The sequence below is a fragment of the Bufo bufo genome, chromosome 3 (genome assembly GCF_905171765.1).
Source record: "Bufo bufo chromosome 3, aBufBuf1.1, whole genome shotgun sequence".
NCBI lineage: Eukaryota > Metazoa > Chordata > Amphibia > Anura > Bufonidae > Bufo > Bufo bufo.
Window position 1 is genome coordinate 553,755,164 of NC_053391.1, and position 21,579 is coordinate 553,776,742.

General features: G+C 44.0%; 1 protein-coding gene across 4 annotated transcripts in view; it reads left to right on the forward strand.

Annotated features, from left to right (window-relative positions):
• The window catches only part of RB1 (RB transcriptional corepressor 1), a 350,867-nt gene that overhangs the window by 130,534 nt on the left and 198,754 nt on the right, over positions 1–21,579 (forward strand). For all 4 annotated transcript variants that reach the window (XM_040425458.1, XM_040425460.1, XM_040425459.1 and 1 more), the window contains exons 10-11: positions 18,567–18,676; positions 21,205–21,279. In XM_040425458.1, coding sequence (XP_040281392.1) covers positions 18,567–18,676; positions 21,205–21,279 — 185 coding nt within the window. The remainder of the gene's footprint in view (positions 1–18,566; positions 18,677–21,204; positions 21,280–21,579) is intronic.

Below are 21,579 nucleotides of genomic sequence, written 5' to 3' on the forward strand. Positions count from 1 at the left end.
GCTGTTCCGTCGGGTGAACAGCCTGTCGGATCAGTCCTGCAGCTAGTGAAAGTGTGCCCCTGGACTGCCGCTCCGTCCCCATTGATTGTAATGAAGGCGGAGTTCCAATGGAGGCACGGCAGCACACGGCGAGAGGCTGCCGGAATAAAACTACGACATGTCCGACATTTATTCCAGCAGCCTCTCGCCGTGCGCTGCTGTTACCCCCCCACCCCCGCTAGTGAGAAAGTAGCCTAAACCTCAAAAAAGATGTATGAGTGCTGCCAGCATTGCTGCAGAGGTTAAAGGGGTGGGGGGTCAGCCTGTCAGTGCTCAGACCATACGCCACACACTGCATCAAATTGGTCTGCATGGCTGTCGAACCAGAAGGAAGCCTATTCTAAAGTCCTCAAATTGTTTGCTGAAGGCAAGCAGACTAAGAACTTGGATTACTGGAACAATGTCCCGTTGTTATTGATAAATTTATATGGTTCAGATGGTGTCAAGCGTGTGTGGCGGCAGCCAGATGAGGAGTACAAAGACAAGTGTTCCTTGCCTACAGTTAAGCATAGTGTCATGGTTTGGGGCTGCATAAGGGCTGCTGGCTGTGGGGGGCTACAGTTCATTGAGGGAACCATGAATACCAACATGTACTGTGACATACTGAAGCAGAGCATGATCCCCTCCCATTAGAAACTAGGCCACAGGGCAGTATTCCAACATAACGACCCCAAACACACCTCCAAGACGACCACTGCCTTGCTAAAGAAACTGAGGGTAAAGGTACTGGACTGGCCAATCATGTCTTCAGACCTAAACCCTATTGAGCATCTGTGGGGTATCCTCAAACCGAAGTTAGAGGAGGGAAAGGTCTCTAACATCGCCCAACTTTATGATGTCGTCATGGAGGAATGGAAGAGGATTCCAGTGGCAACCTGTGAAGCTCTAGTGAACTCTATGCCCAAGAAAGTTAAGGCAGTGCTGGGTAATAATGGTGGCCACACAAAATATTAACACTTTGGGCACAATTTGGCCATTTTCACTTAGGGGTGTACTCACTTTTGTTGCCAGCGGTTTAGACATTAGTGGCTGTGTTTTGAGTAATTTTGAGGGCACTCCAAATTTACACTGTTATACAAGCTGTACACTGACTACTTTACATTGTATCAAAGTGTCAGATCTTCAGTGTTGTCCCATGAAAAGATATAATAAAATATTTACAAAAATGTGAGGGGTGTACTCACTTTTGTGAGATACTGTGTCTGTGTGTGTGTGTATATGTGTATATATATATATATATATATATATATATATATATATATATATATATATATGTGTGTGTGTGTATGTGTATGTGTATGTATATATATATATATATATATATATATATATATATATATATATAATTTATTTATTAGTGCTGCCCATAATTATTCATACCCCTGGCAAATTTTGACTTAGTTACTTTTATTCAACCAGCAAGTAATTTTTTTTACGGGAAATGACATAGTTGTCTCCCAAAAGATAAGACTATGTACAAGAGGCATTATTGTGGGAAAAAAACATTTCTCAGCTTTTATTTACATTTGAGCAAAAAGTGTCCAGTCCAAAATTATTCATACCCTTCTCAATAATCAATAGAAAAGCCTTTATTGGCTATTACAGCAATCAAACGCTTCCTATAATTGCAGACCAGCTTTTTGCATGTCTCCACAGGTATTTTTGCCCATTCATCTTTAGCAATGAGCTCCAAATCTTTCAGGTTGGAGGGTCTTCTTGCCATCACCCTGATCTTTTGCTCCCTCCACAGATTCTCAATTGGATTCAAGTCTGGACTCTGGCTGGGCCACTCCAAAACGTTAATGTTGTTGTCTGTTAACCATTTCTTCACCACTTTTGCTGTGTGTTTTGGGTCATTTTGAAATGTCCACTGATGCCCAAGGCCAAGTTTCTCTGCAGACTGCCTGATGTTGTCGTTGAGAATCTTCATGTATTGCTCTTTTTTCATGGTGCCGTTTACTGTGATTAGGTTCCCTGGTCATTGGCTGAAAAACACCCCCAAAGCATTAGGTTCCCACCACCATGTTTGACAGTGGGGATGATGTTCTTTGGGTTGAAGGCTACTCCTTTTTTACGCTAAATGAAGGAAACATCATTGTGACCAAACAATTCAATTTTTGTTTCATCTGACCATAACACAGAAGATCAGAAGTCTTCTTCTTTGTCCAGATGAGCTTTTGCAAAAGCCAAGCGACCTTTTGTGTGCCTTATCTGGAGAAGTGGCATCCTCCTTGCTCTGCATCCGTGGAACCCAGCAGTGTGCAGTGTCCGTTGGATTGTCTGCCTTGAGACATTGCCACCAGCAGAGCCCAGATTCACCAGGATGGCCTTGGTGGTGATCCTTGGATTCTTTTTCACCTCTCTAACTATCCTCCTGGCCAGCACAGATGTCACTTTTGGCTTCCGACCACATCCTCTGAGATTTTCCACAGTGCGGAACATCTTGTATTTTTTGCTCAAATTTAAATAAAAGCTGAGAAATGTTATTTTTCCATAGCATCATCACGACGGCATACAAGGAGATTGACCCCTGACCTCTGTAGGGGCAGGAACAGAGAAAGGTTAAATACCCTCCTCCCACCACCAACACCAGTGTTTCCTGTCCCTACAGAGGACAGGGCAGAGAAAGGTCTCCCTGTATGCAGGGAGATGAAGCTAAGGAAATGGAACCTGTTTATTTTTTATTTTTCCGTTACCTTTGGGAAAACGCCGGCATCCAGCATGGCGTCCCCCTGCCCTCCCGCGGTCCAAGTACTAACGCTGGGCAGGGGGTTCAGGGCCTATCTCGTCCTGGTTATTCCGGGGCCTGTTCCCTGGCGCAGACTCCCTCCTAGCCTACTTGGGCGATAGCTGGGTGCGCGCCGGCGCATGGAGCGCATGGAGCGCATGTTTATGACGTCGCGGCCGGCGACCCGGAAGCGACGTCGCGGCGGCAGCATGGAGCCCAGTTTAAAACCGAGGCATAAACGCTGGTTACCGCCCGTGTCAAAACGCTCCCAGGATCGGTCCCCACTGGTGCGGAACCCTTGCCTGCAGAGAGGACGATGTCGGCATCTGAGCGATCCCCCAGAGCTGAGCCACCGGCGCTGCTACCAACTGTGAGTCCCCTTCGGGGGTATTGTTTGTGCAGGTCAGGGAGTCTGTTGATCCCCCTCTCCTGCTGTAATAGGTGGAAGGGGGAAAAAAGAGAGAGAGGAAGTTATTTCCAGGGGCAGCTAGCTCGCTTCTGCTGACCCCCTCTTGCTCTCTCTCTCTCCCTCTAGTGGTCATACCCTGATGCCCTGCCTTCTCCTCTCTTTTAGGCTAAAGAAGCCCCGAAAAAAATCAAAAAAACACTCAAATGTATCTCCTGCAATAGCAGACTTCCTGACTACTACCCTAAAAAGTTGTGCAAGTCTTGTATTTCTAATATTGTACGGGATGAAGCACCCTCCTTAAAAGAGGAATTGAAAACTATGATTCAGGAAGAGATCCGTTCATCCCTGGCCCACCTGTCCACTAATCCCCTCGACTTGCCGCAACCTAAGAGGAAGCGGGCTAGGTCTCCGTCCCCTCCGGACCTAGAAGTTATGGCGGATGAAAGTGCCCACTCCGTTAAGTCATGGGAAGAGGGGGAGAGAGTCTCTGATACAGACTCAGTGGATGACAGTCGTAGATATTACTTTTCTACAGAAGAAATGTCCGACCTATTAAAGGCAGTAAGGTCGACCATGGGCGTGGATGAAGTGCAACGTACCCATTCAGTACAAGAAGAAATGTTTGGGGGCCTAAGGGTCAAGAAAACTCGTGTGTTCCCCATTAACGAGAGTATTAGGGATATGGTCCTTGATGAGTGGGCAGATCCAGAAAGACGTCTGGGAGTCCCGGCTGCGTTCAAAAATAGGTTGCTTTTTGATCCAGAGGAATCTAAAATTTTCAATGAAATTCCCAAGATCGATGTACAGGTGGCCAAAGTGAACAAGAAAACATCTCTCCCATTTGAAGATACCTCCCAACTTAAAGATTCAATGGATCGTAAAGCGGACAGTCTTCTCAGGAAATCCTGGGAGGCGTCCATGTTCAATATTAAAACCAATATTGCGGCTACCTCAGTCGCCCCCGATCCATGTATCTTTGGTTGGGAGAATTGGAAACTCATATTAAGGATAGAACATCTAGGGAACAAATTCTTAGTTCTCTCCCTCTTTTAAAATCCGCCACGGCCTTCCTGGCGGATGCCTCTGCCGAATCAGTCCGATTCTCCGCCAGAGACGCGGCACTTTCCAATGCAGCCAGAAGAGCCCTCTGGATGAAGTGCTGGTCGGGGGACAAGACGTCTAAATTGAAGCTCTGTTCCATACCCTTTTCTGGAGAATATGTGTTTGGCCCGGTGCTAGATAAGATTCTAGAGAAGGCCGCGGACAGAAAGAAGGGGTTTCCGGAAGATCGCCCCTCCAGACGCCGGTATCCTTTTCGCCCCTCCTCGGGTCAAGAAAAAAACTACAGGGGGAAAGGGAAATCAGGACGTTGGAGCTATCCAAAAGGAGGAAGAGGAAGAGGCCAATCCTTCTCCCACCCAAAATCCTCCGATAAGCAATGACGTCGGGGTGGGGGGAAGACTCTCAAGATTCCTGGGGTCATGGGAATCCATCTCCCAGAACCCCTGGATTTCCAAGGTAGTCGGGGCAGGCTACCAAATAGAGTGGTCTTCAAGACCCCCAAACAAATTTTCACTGACACGGTTCCAAATGAACCTTTGGCAAGGAGTCCAGAAACTTCACTTAATGAATGTAATCTCACCGGTCCCGCCTCCAGAAAGAGGCAGGGGTTTCTATTCTACCCTATTTCTAATCAGGAAGAAACAAGGCACTTTTTGGACTATCATAAACCTGAAACCACTAAACAGATTCATCCGTTATCAAAAATTCAGGATGGAGACCCTAGCATCTACAATCCCTCTGCTAAGCAAAGACGTCTTCATGTGCACAATAGACCTACAAGACGCTTATTACCACATTCCCATTCACACCGACTCACAGAAGTTTCTCCGGTTTGCAATCCAGGATATATCAGGGAACGTCCATCACTACCAGTTCAGGGCCCTTCCCTTCGGGATTTCATCTGCGCCAAGAATATTTACCAAAGTAGTGGTAGAGATGGTCGCCTTTGCCCGAAGACAGGGACTTATGATAATCCCTTATTTGGACGATTTCCTTCTAGTCAGCGAAAGTCTCAGCCAAATCAGTTCGAACCTGAAGCTTTTTCTCTCCATCCTAGACGATCTGGGGTGGATCGTGAACAAAGGAAAGTCCGTCCTCACCCCCTCAAGGGAAGTTCGTTTCTTAGGGATGATCCTAGACTCCCGAAGGCAAGCGGTATTCCTACCTCGAGACAAAATATCAGTTCTCCAACAAAAGATCAGGTCCTTTCAAAAAAGAAGATCCTGCTCTATCAGAGAGGCGATGAGTCTGCTGGGCCTGCTAACATCCTGTATTCAGGCAGTTCCCTGGTGTCAAATACACTTCAGACCCCTACAGTCCTGGATCCTGAGTGTCTGGAACAGGTGCCAATCCTCTCTAGATCATCAAGTAAGTCCACCAACTCAGATTCTGCAGTCCCTAAATTGGTGGAAAGACCACGGAAACTTATCACGGGGAAATCCGTGGCAGAAGACTCCCCAGGTCCAGGTAATAACAGACGCAAGTCTGTCCGGCTGGGGTGCAAAGGTGGGGGATCGTATGTTCCAGGGCACTTGGCCAGATTCGATCAGATCCCAGTCATCGAACTTCAGGGAACTGAGAGCAGTCTGGGAGGTGTTAAAGGTAGCAGAGGAGATGTTGTGTCATCATCACATAAAAGTGCTGTCGGACAACACTACGGCCATTGCCTACCTTTCCCATCAAGGGGGAACGCGGTCCGTAACCCTACAAGCACTGTCAACAAAAATCTTTGCTTGGGCAGAACAGAATGTGGCCTCGATATCGGCAGTTCATCTGAAGGGAATACTAAATCAGGAAGCGGATTTTCTCAGTCGCCACAGAATCGACCATACAGAATGGTCTCTAAGTCCAGAAATATTCGGGCTAGTAGTAAGGAAATGGGGGATGCCCGACATGGATCTATTTGCCACCAGGGCAAACTCAAAGGTGGAAACATTCTGTTCCCTAAACCCCAGGGACAGACCTCATGCCTTAGACGCCTTCGCCATTCGTTGGCATTGGAATCTGTGCTATGCCTTCCCTCCACTTCCTCTAATTCCGAAGGTGGTACAAAAAATTCTTCAAGACAAGGCCACGGTGATTGTGATCGCTCCCCTATGGCCAAAGAGAAGCTGGTTCTCATCCCTCCAAAAATTTTCCCTACAAGATCCATGGCTCCTTCCTGTGCGGGGGGATCTACTCCAGCAGGGTCCAGTTCTACACCCAAACCCGCAGTTTCTGAAATTGGCGGCTTGGATCCTGAGTCCCAAACCCTGAAGCTTCAGGGCCTGTCAGACGAAGTTATTTCTACTTTGAAAGCCTCCAGAAAGAAGGTAACGTCAGCAATTTACCTTAAGATCTGGAAACGTTTTTGTTCCTGGAGTGGGGACGAATCGCCACATTTGCGTAAACCCAACATCCAAAGAATACTGGATTTCCTACAGCAAGGTCTGGACCTGGGACTTAGACCCTCTACCTTAAAGGTCCAAATCTCAGCCCTAGGTTGTTTCTTTGACCAAGATATAGCCGGCCATCGTTGGATCAAAAGATTCATTAAGGCGGCGACGAGGCTCCGCCCAACGATCACCGCCCGTGTCCCTTCCTGGGATCTGAACGTCGTTCTTACAGGCCTTACTTTACCACCCTTTGAACCCATGTCTGACTGTCCAATAAAATTATGGTCCTTGAAAACGGCCTTCTTAATTGCGATAACTTCGGCCCGCAGAGTAGGGGAATTACAAGCCCTATCAATCAGGGAACCCTACCTCCGTATTCTAGATGATAGAATTATTCTCCGTTTGGATCCTGGATTTCGCCCCAAAGTCGTATCCAATTTTCATCGGAGCCAGGAGGTTACCCTACCTTCTTTTTGCCAGCACCCCCCTAATAATAAAGAATCAGCGTTTCACTCTCTGGACGTTAGACGGGCAGTCCTAAACTATATCACGGTGACGGGGAAGTTTAGGAAATCTGACAATCTTCTAGTCCTGTTTGGAGGAAGATTTAAGGGCCAAAAAGCCTCCCGGTCCTCTATAGCTAGATGGCTCAAAGAAGCCATTAGTCTTTGTTACCAAATACAAAACCTTACATGTCCAGTCAACATAAGGGCCCATTCCACTCGGGCCATGTCTTCCTCTCAGGCGGAGAGAGCTGGGGCTTCTCTGGAGGAAATCTGTCGTGCTGCCACTTGGTCCAGCATTCATACATTTATAAAGCACTATCGCCTGGATCTTTCCAGATCTTCTGATCTGTCCTTCGGGCGGAAAGTCCTCCAGGCTGTAGCCCCCCCTTAACTGATATATTTTTTATATCTCCTTGTATGCCGTCATGATGATGCTATGGAAAAACCGGAATTAGTCTTACCGGTAATTCTGTTTCCATGAGATCATCACGACGGCACGTTATTCCCTCCCTATGTTTTAAATCGTTTTTGACCTAGTAGGTCTCTAGAAGGTATGAAGTAATACCTTTGTTTCACTATTTTCCACCACCGGGTTGCTCTGTGTGATTTTGGAAACACTGGTGGTGGTGGTGGGAGGAGGGTATTTAACCTTTCTCTGTTCCTGCCCCTACAGAGGTCAGGGGTCAATCTCCTTGTATGCCGTCGTGATGATCTCATGGAAACAGAATTACCGGTAAGACTAATTCCGGTTTTTTTCCACAATAATGCCTCTTGTACATAGTCTTATTATCTTTTGGGAGACACCTATGTCATTTCCCGTCCAAAAATGACTTGTTGGTTGAATTAAAGTAACTTTAAGTCAAAATTTGCTAGCGGTATGAATAATTATGGGCAGCTGTGTGTGTGTATGTGTGTGTATATATGTGTGTGTGTGTGTGTGTGTGTGTGTGTATATGTATGTATGTGTATATATATATATATATATATATATATGTGTGTGTGTGTGTGTGTGTAGAAAGGCACAAGTGACCATCATAGATGGAAGATATGTGTCACTGAGGTTCCTGGCCTCGGTGAAGTAGGAGCCAGTGGTGCATATGTCCGCAGCAGTTGCTGATGGACACTTTGATAGTTAGCATTGCTGTGAAAAGCTAATCCGGGCCAGCTCTTACTGGGAGAAGCCAATGTGCAGGGTGGGTGGCTGTTCCCCATGGTCCTGGCCTGGTTTTGACGGGCTTACAAAAAGTCAGCCAGCAGGGTCAGGGGTGTGATTACCTGGCTGATGGTGGAGCTCTGTGTAGCTGTGTTTTTGGAGCAGAGTGAAAACCGGAGGGTCTCTGCCGAGACACAAAGGACAAAGCAAGGTCCCCATCCACTCCGTGGGGAGTACGGAACTGTGCCCTAAAACTTCCTATGTGATTGTTCAGATTCACGACTAAATTGTTTTTCTTTAACCCCTTAAGGACACATGACGTATGGGTACGGCATGTTTCCCGAGTCCTTAAGGACACATGACGTACCGGTACGTCATGTGTTGTTCCGATCACTGCCGCCCGGCCGGCTGTGATCGGAACAAGGTGCCTGCTCAAATCATTGAGCAGGCACCTCGGCTAAATGCGCGGGGGGGTCCCGTGACCCCCCCATGTCCGCGATCGCAACAAACCGCAGGTCAATTCAGACCTGCGGTTTGTTGCGCTTTCTGCTGTTTCTGATCGCTGCGGTCCCTGACCGCGGCGATCAGAAACTTTAGTGTGCCGAAAATATATTTTTAGCACCCCCCCCTGCACCTCTGAATGATTTTAGCCCGGTGGGAGGTGCAGGGGGGGTGTTGCGGGCGGTGGGGGCGGTGCGGGAGGCGGGCGGTGCGGCAGGCGGGATCGCGATCCCCCGCCCGCCTCCCATTGAATAATCGTTGGTGTAGAGTGGGTATACCAGGGTGCCAGCACATTGCTGGCACCCTGGTATAAACGGCTGACATCGGTGATGCGATGTCAGCCGTTTAACCCTTTCCATACAGCGGTCCGTACGGACCGCTGTATGGAAAAAGTTAACATTAAGAGGGAGCTCCCTCCCTCTCCGATCGGGGGGCTGCTGTGCCTTTGCAGCCCCCCGATGGAGAGGGAGAGAGCTCCCAGACAGCCCCCCGCCAGATCCCATCCTTACCCTTCCCCGTCTGCGCAGTTCTGAGCAGACGGGGAAGGTTCCCATGGCAACAGGACGCCTTTCAGGCGTCCTGCTGTCCATGGTGCTGAACAGATCTGTGCTGAAAGCATAGATCTGTTCAGTGTAAGTAAAATACAGTACAGAACAATATATATTGTACTGTACTGTATTATACAGACATCAGACCCACTGGATCTTCAAGAACCAAGTGGATCTGGGTAAAAAAAAAAGTGAAAAAAAGTGAAAAAAAAAGTAAAAATAAAAAAACACATTTATCACTGATTAAAAATAAAAAAAATAACATTCCCTACACATGTTTGGTATCGCCGCGTCCGTAACGACCTGATCTATAAAACGGTCATGTTACTTTACCCGAACGGTGAACGCCATAAAAATAAAAAATAAAAAACTATGATGAAATTGAAATTTTGCTCACCTTACTTCCCAAAAAAAGGTAATAAAAGTGATCAAAAAAGTCGCATGTACGCCAAAATTGTAGCAATCAAACCGTCATCTCATCCCGCAAAAAATGAGACCCTACTTAAGATAATCACCCAAAAACTGAAAAAACTATGGCTCTTAGACTATGGAGACACTAAAACATAATTTTTTTTGTTTCAAAAATGAAATCATTGTGTAAAACTTACATAAATAAAAAAAAAGTATACATATTAGGTATTGCCGCGTCTGTATCGACCGACTCTATAAAAATATCACATGACCTAACCCCTCAGGTGACCACCGTAAAAAAAAAAATAAAAAAAAAAACTGTGTAAAAAAAGCAATTTTTTGTCATCTTACATCACAAAAAGTGTAATAGCAAGCGATCAAAAAGTCATATGCACCCCAAAATAGTGCCAATCAAACCGTCATCTCCTCCCGCAAAAAATGAGACCCTACTTAAGATAATCACCCAAAAACTGAAAAAACTATGACTCTTAGACTATGGAGACACTAAAACTTTTTTTTGTTTTAAAAATGAAATCATTGGGTAAAACTTGCATAAATTAAAAAAATGTAATACATATTAGGTATCGCCGCGTCCGTGACAACCTGCTCTATGAAATTACCACATGATCTAACCTGTCAGATGAATGTTGTAAATAACAAAAAAAAAAAAAACGGTGCCAAAAAAGCTAATTCTTGTTACCTTGCCGCACAAAAAGTGTAATATAGAGCAACCAAAAATCATATGTACCCTAAACTAGTACCAACAATACTGCCACCCTATCCCGTAGTTTCTAAAATGGGGTCACTTTTCTGGAGTTTCTACTCTAGGGGTGCATCAGGGGGGCTTCAAATGGGACATGGTGTCAAAAAAACAGTCCAGCAAAACCTGCCTTCCAAAAACCGTATGGCATTCCTTTCCTTCTGCGCCCTGCCGTGTGCCCGTACAGCGGTTTACGACCACATATGGGGTGTTTCTGTAAACTACAGAATCAGGGCCATAAATAATGAGTTTTGTTTGGCTGTTAACCCTTGCTTTGTAACTGGAAAAAAAATATTAAAATGGAAAATCTGCCAAAAATGTGAAATTTTGAAATTGTGTCTCTATTTTCCATTAAATCTTGTGCAACACCTAAAGGGTTAACAAAGTTTGTAAAATCAGTTTTGAATACCTTGAGGGGTGTAGTTTCTTAGATGGGGTCACTTTTATGGAGTTTCTACTCTAGGGGTGCATCAGGGGGGCTTCAAATGGGACATGGTGTCAAAAAAACAGTCGGCGCACCTTTCACTCTACGCCCCGCTGTGTGGCCGTACAGTAGTTTACGGCCACATATGGGGTGTTTCTGTGAACAGCAGAGTCAGGGCAATAAAGATACAGTTTTGTTTGGCTGTTAACCCTTGCTTTGTTAGTGAAAAAAATGGGTTAAAATTGAAAATTAGGCAAAAAAATGAAATTCTCAAATTTCATCTCCATTTGCCAATAACTCTTGTGCAACACCTAAAGTGTTAACGACGTATGTAAAATCAGTTTTGAATACCTTGAGGGGTGTAGTTTCTTAGATGCGGTCACTTTTAGGGAGTTTCTCCTCTAGGGGTGCATCAGGGGGCTTCAAATGGGACATGGTGTAAATAAACCAGTCCATAAAAATCAGCCTTCCAAAAACCAAACGGCGCACCTTTCACTCTACGCCCCGCTGTGAGGCCGTACAGTAGTTTACGGCCACATATTGGGTGTTTCTGTAAACAGCAGAGTCAGGGTAATAAAGATACAGTCTTGTTTGGCTGTTAACCCTTGCTTTGTTAGTGGAAAAAATGGGTTAAAATGAAAAATTAGACAAAAAAATCAAATTCTCAAATTTCCTCCCCATTTGCCAATAACTCTTGTGCAACACCTAAAGGGTTAACAATGTATGCAAAATCAGTTTTGAATACCTTGAGGGGTGTAGTTTCTTAGATGGGGTCATTTTTGGGTGGTTTCTATTATGTAAGCCTCGCAAAGTGACTTCAAACCTGAACCTAGTCCCTAAAAATTGAGTTTTTGTAAATTTCGGAAAAATTTCAAGATTTGCTTCTAAACTTCTAAGCCTTATAACATCCCCAAAAAATAAAATATCATTCCCAAAACAATTCAAGCATGAAGTAGACATATGGGGAATGTAAAGTCATCACAATTTTTTGGGGTATTACTATGTATTACAGAAGTAGAGAAACTGAAACTTTGAAATTTGCAAATTTTTCCAGATTTTTGGTAAATTAGGTATTTTTTTGTGCAAAAAAAATAATTTTTTTGACTTCATTTTACCAGTGTCATGAAGTACAATATGTGACGAAAAAACAATCTCAGAATGGCCTGGATAAGTCAAAGCGTTTTAAAGTTATTAGCACTTAAAGTGACACTGGTCAGATTTCCAAAAAATGGCCTGGTCCTTAAGGTGAAAATGAGCCCGGTCCTTAAGGGGTTAAAGGGAGTCTGTCACCAAAATATGACATTGTACACCACTTACATGGCTCTCTAGCACACCTATCCATGATTCAAATGGTACCTTTGTAATTTTCTTCTGAGTTTCACCAGTAGGAAAAACACACTTTAATCAATATGCAAATGAGGGCTCGTGTGTAGGTGCCCAGGCTGCTCTGCCTTCTTTTTACATTACTCCTCCCCAGCCTCTTACTTGGCCCACCCTGCAAGTCCTTTGCGTCATCCACAAGACTGACGATATACCGCGCGTGCGCCGCCCATTGTGGGCACGGCATCGCTACATGTAGTGCGCATGCGCCGGCCTCCAGTCCTCCCATTTGCTTCTGGTCCGCCTTCTAGTCACAGCGCGCGAGCTCGTGCACTGTGATGCCCATTGTGGGCACGGCATCGCTACATGTAGTGCGCATGCGCTGGCCTCCAGTCCTCCCATTTGCTTCTGGTCCGCCTTCTAGTCGCTGGTTTCATTCCTGTGCTGGCGCATGCGCACTACATGTAGCGATTCCATGCTTACAATTGGCATCACAGTGCGCATGCTCGCGCAGGCGGTGCACTGCGCACGCGCGGGATATCGACTGGTCCTGTGGAAACTCAGAAGAAAATTACAAAGGTACCATTTGAATCATGGATAGGTATGCTAGAGAGTCATGTAAGTGGTGTACAATGTCTTATTTTGGTGACCGACTCCCTTTAAGTGTCGGCTGAAGTAAGCTGATCACTACCGCCTGTTGAATTGTGGTGTGCCAACACTAAAAGACATTTATTACTTTGATTTCCACCACTAAAAGGCCACTGTGTATAGTACAGACCAAAAGTTTGGACACACCTTCTCATTCAAAGAGTTTTCTTTATTTTCATGACTATGAAGGCATCAAAACTATACATAACAAACATGTGTGAAACAACTGAAAATGTCATATTCTAGGTTCTTCAAAGTAGCCACCTTTTGCTTTGATTACTGCTTTGCACACTCTTGGCATTCTCTTGATGAGCTTCAAGAGGTAGTCCCCTGAAATGATCTTCCAACAGTCTTGAAGGAGTTCCCAGAGATGCTTAGCACTTGTTGGCCCTTTTGCCTTCACTCTGCGGTCCAGCTCACCCCAACCCATCTCTATTGGGTTCAGGTCCGGTGACTGTGGAGGCCAGGTCATCTGGCGCAGCACCCCATCACTCTCCTTCATGGTCAAATAGCCCTTACTTTCAAAGTTTTCCCAATTTCTCGGCTGACTGACTGACCTTCATTTCTTAAAGTTATGATGGCCACTCGTTTTTCTTTACTTAGCTGCTTTTTTCTTGTCATAATACAAATTCTAACAGTCTATTCAGTAGGACTATCAGCTGTGTATCCACCTGACTTCTCCTCAACGCAACTGATGATCCCAACCCCATTTATAAGGCAAGAAATCCCACTTATTAAACCTGACAGGGCGCACCTGTGAAGTGAAAACCATTTCCGGGGACTACCTCTTGAAGCTCATCAAGAGAATGCCAAGAGTGTGCAAAGCAATAATCAAAGCAAAAGGTGGCTACTTTGAAGAACCTAGAATATGACATATTTTTAGTTGTTTCACACTTGTTTGTTATGTATATAATTCCACATGTGTTAATTCATAGTTTTGATGCCTTCAGTGTGAATCTACAATTTTCATAGTCATGAAAATAAAGAAAACTCTTTGAATGAGAAGGTGTGTCCAAACTTTTGGTCTGTACTAATATAAAATAGAGATATATATATATATATATATATATATATATATCACTATAAAAAGTCTACACACCCTTCTCCTGACTGATACCTTTTAACAATGAGATCCCTCTGATGCTTTGGAAGCTCTCTGTAGACCATGCCTTTTGCTGTGGGATGCGACTAAGAAAATTTCAGGAAAGACCAACTAGCGCAGCTGAACTTTATTTGGGGTTAATCGGAGGCACTTGAAATGATGGCAGGTGTATGCTGACTCCTATTTAACATTATTTTGAATGTGATTGCTTAATTCTGAACACAGCTACATCCCCAGTTATAAGAGGGTGTGCACACTTGTGCAACCACGTTATTTTATTTTTTATTTTTTTTCTTCCCTCCACCTAAAAGATTTAAAGGGTTTCTATCACTTCGTTTCACCTATTTAGCTTTCAGACACTAGCGATCCGCTAGTGTCTGCTTTATCTAACCATCCTAATATAACTGTTTATTGGGCAGCCGTTTAGCTAAAAAAATAACTTATATAGATATGCAAATGAGCCTCTAGGTGCTATGGGGGCGTGATTAGCACCTAGAGGCTCCGTCTACCTTAACAAACTGCCGCCGCCCAGCGCGTCCCTCCAGCCCGCCCATCTCCTCCGGAATGCGATGCTCCTCGTATTCGGCGCATGCGCAGTGAATGTCTGATCGCTTCCCTGCTCCGACATCTCCACTGCGCCTGTTCCTCGGAGCACTATGACGTCATCGGCGCAGGCGCAGTGGAGATGTCTGAGCAGGGAAGCGATCAGACATTCACTGCGCATGCGCTGAATACGAGGAGCATCGCATTCCGGAGGAGATGGGCGGGCTGGAGGGACGCGCTGGGCGGCGGCAGTTTGTTAAGGTAGACGGAGCCTCTAGGTGCTAATCACGCCCCCATAGCACCTAGAGGCTCATTTGCATATCTATATAAGTTATTTTTTTAGCTAAACGGCAGGACAATAAGCTCTTATATTAGGATGGTTAGATAAAGCAGACACTAGCGGATCGCTAGTGTCTGAAAGCTAAATAGGTGAAACGAAGTGATAGAAACCCTTTAAGTTTGTTTTTCAATTGAGTGGTACAGTTTATAGGTCACATTAAAGGTGGCAAAAGTTCTGAAATGATTTATCTTTGTCTCATTTTTTTACATCACAGAAACCTGACATTTTAACAGGGGTGTGTAGACTTTTTATATCCTTTGTGTGTATGTATATATACTTTAGTAAGGCTTTTGATACTGTCCCACATAGAAGGCTTATCAATAAATTGCAGTCTTTGTGCTTGGACTCCCATATTGTTGAATGGATTAGGCAGTGGCTGAGGGACAGACAACAGAGGGTCCTAGTCAATGGAGTATATTCAGACCATGGTCTTGTTACCAGTGGGGTACCTCAGGGATCTGTTCTGGGACCCATATTGTTTAATATCTTTATCAGCGAAATTGCAGAAGGCCTCGATGGTAAGGTGTGTCTTTTTGCTGATGACACAAAGATTTGTAACAGGTTTGATGTTCCTGGAGGGATACACCAAATGGAAAAGGATTTAGGAAAACTAGTGGAATGGTCAAACATCTGGCAACTAAAATTTAATGTTGATAAGTGAAAGATAATGCACCTGGGGCGTAAAAACCCAAGAGCAGAATATAAAATCAGTGATACAGTCCTAACCTCAGTATCTGAGGAAAGGGATTTAGGGGTCATTATTTCAGAAGACTTAAAGGTAGGCAGACAATGTCATATAGCAGCAGGAAATGCTAGCAGAATGCTTGGGTGTATAGGGAGTGGCATTACCAGTAGAAAGAGGGAGGTGCTCATGCCGCTCTACAAAGCACTAGTGAGACCTTATTTGGAGTATTGTGCGCAGTACTGGAGACCATATCTCCAGAAGGATATTGCTACTTTGGAGAGAGTTCAGAGAAGAGCTACTAAACTAGTACATGGATTGCAGGATAAAACTTACCAGGAAAGATTAAAGGACCTTAACATGTATAGCTTGGAAGAAAGACGAGACAGAGGGGATATAATAGAAACTTTTAAATACATAAAGGGAATCTACAAGGTAAAAGAGGAGAAAATATTTAAAAGAAGAAAAACTGCTGCAAGAGGACATCGTTTTAAATTAGAGGGGCAAAGGTTTAAAAGTAATATCAGGAAGTATTACTTTACTGAGAGAGTAGTGGATGCATTGAATAGCCTTCCTGCGGAAGTGGTAGCTGCAAATACAGTGAAGTAGTTTAAGCATGCATGGGATAGGCATAAGGCCATCCTTCATATAAGATAGGGCCAGGGGCTATCCATAGTACTCAGTATATTGGGCAGACTAGATGGGCCAAATGGTTCTGCCGACACATTCTATGTATGTGTGTGTGTGTGTATGTATGTGTGTGTATGTATGTGTATGTATGTATATGTGTATATATATATATATATATATATATATATATATATATATATATATATATATATATATAATTTCACCTAAAGAATTATTAGGGACACCTGTTCTATTTCTCAATAATGCAATTATCTAGTCAACCAATCACATGGCAGTTGCTTCAATGCATTTAGGGATGTGGTCCTGGTCAAGACAATCTCCTGAACTCCAAACTGAATGTCAGAATGGGAAAGAAAGGTGATTTAAGCCATTTTGAGCGTGGCATGGTTGTTGGTGCCAGACGGGCCGGTCTGAGTATTTCACAATCTGCTCAGTTACTGGGATTTTCATGCACAACCATTTCTAGGGTTTACAAAGAATGGTGTGAAAAGGGAAAAACATCCAGTATGCGGCAGTGCTGTGGGCAAAAATGCCTTGTGGATGCTAGAGGTCAGAGGAGAATGGGCCGACTGATTCAAGCTGATAGAAGAGCAACGTTGACAGAAATAACCACTCGTTACAACCGAGGTATGCAGCAAAGCATTTGTGAAGCCACAACACGCACAACCTTGAGGCAGATGGGCTACAACAGCAGAAGACCCCACCGGGTACCACTCATCTCCACTACAAATAGGAAAAAGAGGCTACAATTTGCACGAGCTCACCAAAATTGGACTGTTGAAGACTGGAAAAATGTTGCCTGGTCTGATGAGTCTCGATTTCTGTTGAGACATTCAAATGGTAGAGTCCGAATTTGGCGTAAACAGAATGAGAACATGTATCCATCCTCTGATGGCTAGTTCCAGCAGGATAATGGACCATGTCACAAAGCTCGAATCATTTCAAATTGGTTTCTTGAACATGACAATGAGTTCACTGTACTAAAATGGCCCCCACAGTCACCAGATCTCAACCCAATAGAGCATCTTTGGGATGTGGTGGAACGGGAGCTTCGTGCCCTGGATGTGCATTCCTCAAATCTCCATCAACTGCAAGATGCTATCCTATCAATATGGGCCAACATTTCTAAAGAATGCTATCAGCACCTTGTTGAATCAATGCCACGTAGAATTAAGGCAGTTCTGAAGGCAAAAGGGGGTCCAACACCGTATTAGTATGGTGTTCCTAATAATTCTTTAGGTGAGAGTGTGTGTGTGTGTGTGTGTGTGTGTGTGTATGTGTGTATATGTATGTGTGTATGTATGTGTATGTATATATATATATATATATATATATATATATATATATATATTACACTTGCCTTCTCCCTGCCACCGCTGTGTCCATGTTTCAGTCTGCAGCCACTAACTGGCTTCCTTGGTGGACTTACCGCTGAAGACAGTCATTGGCTGCAACAAGCATGTGACCATGCCCATGTAGTGCAGGATGTAAAGACTCTGTAAATTAGAACATGGACACAGAGCGGCAGGAACAGGCAAGTATGATTTTTGATTTTCAGGAGGCAGACAGCGGGCATTACATAAAATGTAAATATTAGGCTACATTCACACGTCCGTGGTGTGTTGCGGACCCGCAAATTGCGGGTCCGTAACACACCAGCCTGTCACCCCCATAGAAATGCCTATTCTTGTTTGCAAGCTGCGGACAAGAATAGGACATGCTCTATCTTTTTGCGGAGCTGCAGACCCAAAATCGGGGCCGCGCTCCGCAATTGCGGCTGCAGACAGCACACTGTGTGCTGTCCGCATCCATTCCGTCCCCATAGAGAATAAATGGGTCCGCACCCGTTCCGCGAAATTGCGGAACGGATGCGGACACATTTTGCGGACGTGTGAATGGAGCCTTACTGGAAAACCGCTTTCAGGTTAATGGGGCCATGCTGCAGATTTGTGCACAGCGGGGTGGCAAGGAGCACTGCTGTCCTGGGAAAACTTAGGAGATGCAACGGTATTCCTGCACTGCAGACTCTCTATTCTCGGTGGGGGAGATTCATAAAACTGGTGTAAAGTAGACCTGGCTTAGTTTCCCATAGCAACCTATCAGATTCCACCTTTCATTTTATCACAGCTCCTTTGGAAAATGAAAGGTGGAATCTGATTGGCTGCTATGGGCAACTAAGCCATTCTACAGCAGTCTGATAAATCTCCCCCAGTGTGTGCTGGAGTTCATAAAATGAAAATGACCCTTTAAAGCTAGTAAATACATGTGGCTTATAGCTAAATGTCTAAAATGTTACTTTTGCTGCTCTTGGTTGGTGTGCCCCACAAGTGTGTTGATCAATGTGTATTTGACCTTGTGTTTCAGGTTGATGTAATTTCCGAACAATATGAAGAGCTTTATCAGAAAAACAAAGACATTGATGAAAGGCTGTTTTTGGAAAAAGACAACACTCTGAAGGTTGATTACAGAGAAAGGTAATGGTTAACGGATTTCATTGTTGGTAGGATCCTTGGGCGACTGCAACCTTGTGAACTCCTGTTCAATGGCTCCATAAATTTGAAGGTTGTAGTACTTCGTCCACCCACAAATTTCTTGCGACCATTGGGTACTGTAGATTGTGGTCACTCCATTATGCCTGGACTGTGGAAACCAAGCATTGCGGAATTATTGAAAGTGAAGGCTATATACTGAATTAGATGTGATGTCCAGCATTGGGCCGCAGCCCTCTTACCGCATTTTAGTAATGAGGTTCGCACTCTTAGTATTAATAGTTTGTGCCAGTAGAGGACTTCTCAGTCAATATCTTGAAAAATTCCCTGACACTCGTCCGCAAATCACAAATTCATAAATTATGGATGCGGTTTGGGTGCCGTTCTCATTTTATTTTATTTTTTATGATGACCTATTGACTTAAATGGATCTGTGGTCTGCATTTTGCAGACATGTTTTATCTCTTTGTGGAACGGACATAACAGATGTGGAAAACACACGGATGATCTATGTCAGGGATGACCAACCTGTGGCTCTCCAGCTGTTTCAAAACTACAACTCCCAGCATGCCCAGACAGCCTACTGCTATCAGCCTATAGCAGGGCATGGTGGGAATTGTAGGTTTACAACAGCTGGAGAGCCGCAGGTTGGCCAGCCCTGATCTATGTGCTTTCTAAATCCATATGTCCACTTCACAAAAAGACAGAACATGTTCTATGCTTTGAGGCCTTAGTGACAGAGAGAGAAAAGTATGCCCTGTAGCCTGGATAAGGTGTTTTAAGGTGATCGTCATGCAACATTTTAGTCATCCATAAAGAATAATAAAAAAAGTACTGGAACCTCAAGCTCGGTGGTCGGCAACCTCTGGCACTCCAGCTGTTGTAAAACTGCAATTCCCAGCATGCCCTATTCATGAGTTTTTAGAGCAGCTCTGCAAATGTGCATGATGGGAATGGTAGTCTCACAACAGCTGGAGTGCCAGCTCTAGCGCCTGAGCTTTTAACAGAGGAGCGCAGTTAGTTGTTTCCATAGCACTACTAATGACAGGAGAGCATTTTGGGGTTGCTGGTTTTAACTGTGGTATGGAGGTATTTTATTTTTTTGCACATGCATAAAATATAATAGCTAATATTACATTTTGTCAGGACTTTTTTCTTTGTATCCTGTAACCCCTTAATGGACCAAGCTGTTTATTTACTGGCTTTATCGTTTTCACCTACCATGAGCCATAACATACATTTTTATTTTTTCCCCACATTAAAAGGGTTGTCCCATTTATGACAAAGGGGGCATATCGCATGCGTAGTGCGCCCTCCCACCACTTTCAGGGCTCCAATCTTCATATAGATGCTGGTCCCATCGGTGGGACCTGCACCAATCAGACAATGGGGGCATATCCTAGCTAGGATGAAGGTACATGTAATTTATTGTATTATTTACTGATTATAGGGTTCTGCCCTATCATCTCAGTAGTTTTTATTGTTACCATTTTGATGTACATATGTTTCTTAAATGTGGGCCAAAGCACCATTACTCCAGCATGTGCCCAAAAATGTCTAACACCAAAAAGCAGCCAGAGTCTTGTACACATATATAAATAGATCTTTATTATAACACAATGGTTAAAACATACATAAAATCACAAATAACAAATGGTGGTGGAAAATTGAAAACCAAAGGCTGGATGCCCTAGCAGGTCACGTGGGTCACCTATAGGAATTTATGATACTTTAAAAGGCAGCATGCATGTCTGGATGTCACACACAATAGTATACATTCTGATAAAGTGCTAGTGCATATAAATATCCACAGATAGTATATCATTCCTACAGCAGCCACATCAACCACAGTAACATATTGTCATATCATACCAGCCACGTCTCCTGCGCCTCGACGCGTGTTTCGCTCAGTTCTTTATCAGGAGGTGAATCAATTCACATCCAGACATGCATGCTGCCTTTTAAAGTATCATAAATTCCTATAGGTGACCCAAGTGACCTGCTAGGGCTTCCAGCCTTTGGTTTTCAATTTTCCACCTCCATTTGTTATTTGTGGTTTTATGTATGTTTTAACCATTGTGTTATAATAAAGATCTCTTTATATATGCGTATAAGACTCTGGCTGCTTTTTGGTGTTCTATATTAACCCTGTTGTTCGGGCTTCCATAGCAGGACCGGTAAAATACCATTAGGCAGACACCCAACCCACAGATTTTCAATTTTATTTATCAAACTGACAATGTATGGGTGTGAGGAAAATGGGAATATTCAGGCTTCCTCTTTCAATAATACAATTTGATTTGCTTTACTATGGGATACCCATGGCACATAACAATACTATTATAGTAATATTTATTTACATGTTGTTTGTAATATCTTGTACAGTTTCATTTTTTTGTCCACAAATAGTATTTTTTTTTAAAAATTTCGCTCAATGTATGGCCACTTTTAGTTTGAAAAACCCACCTCATATTGTCAAACATTCAACTCCTTTCTTTTCACATTTTTTGTAGTTTGGAACAGGAGCGAACGCCTCAAAAGAATAATTTAGAAGAAGCTCCTCTTATTCCTCCACAGACACCAGTCAGGTAAGCTTATGCATTGGGACCTAAGGCTCTCTACAGAGAGCATCTGAGCCTTAGCTAGGATTTGCCAATCTCCCATGGAAGATCCTGATGTATACCACTGTAAGCATCTAGTGGCATACCTTGCCCCAAAGGCACCATATACATTAAAGGGGTTGCTACTATCTATTACTAGCTGCACATGTGCTGGGGAGAGCACATGCATACAGCTGGTAATGAGCATTATTTATGGTTATCAGCACCAATGTCTGATTTAAAGAGGTTGGCTCATCTTATACGTTGGGGGTATTTCACTAGGATGTG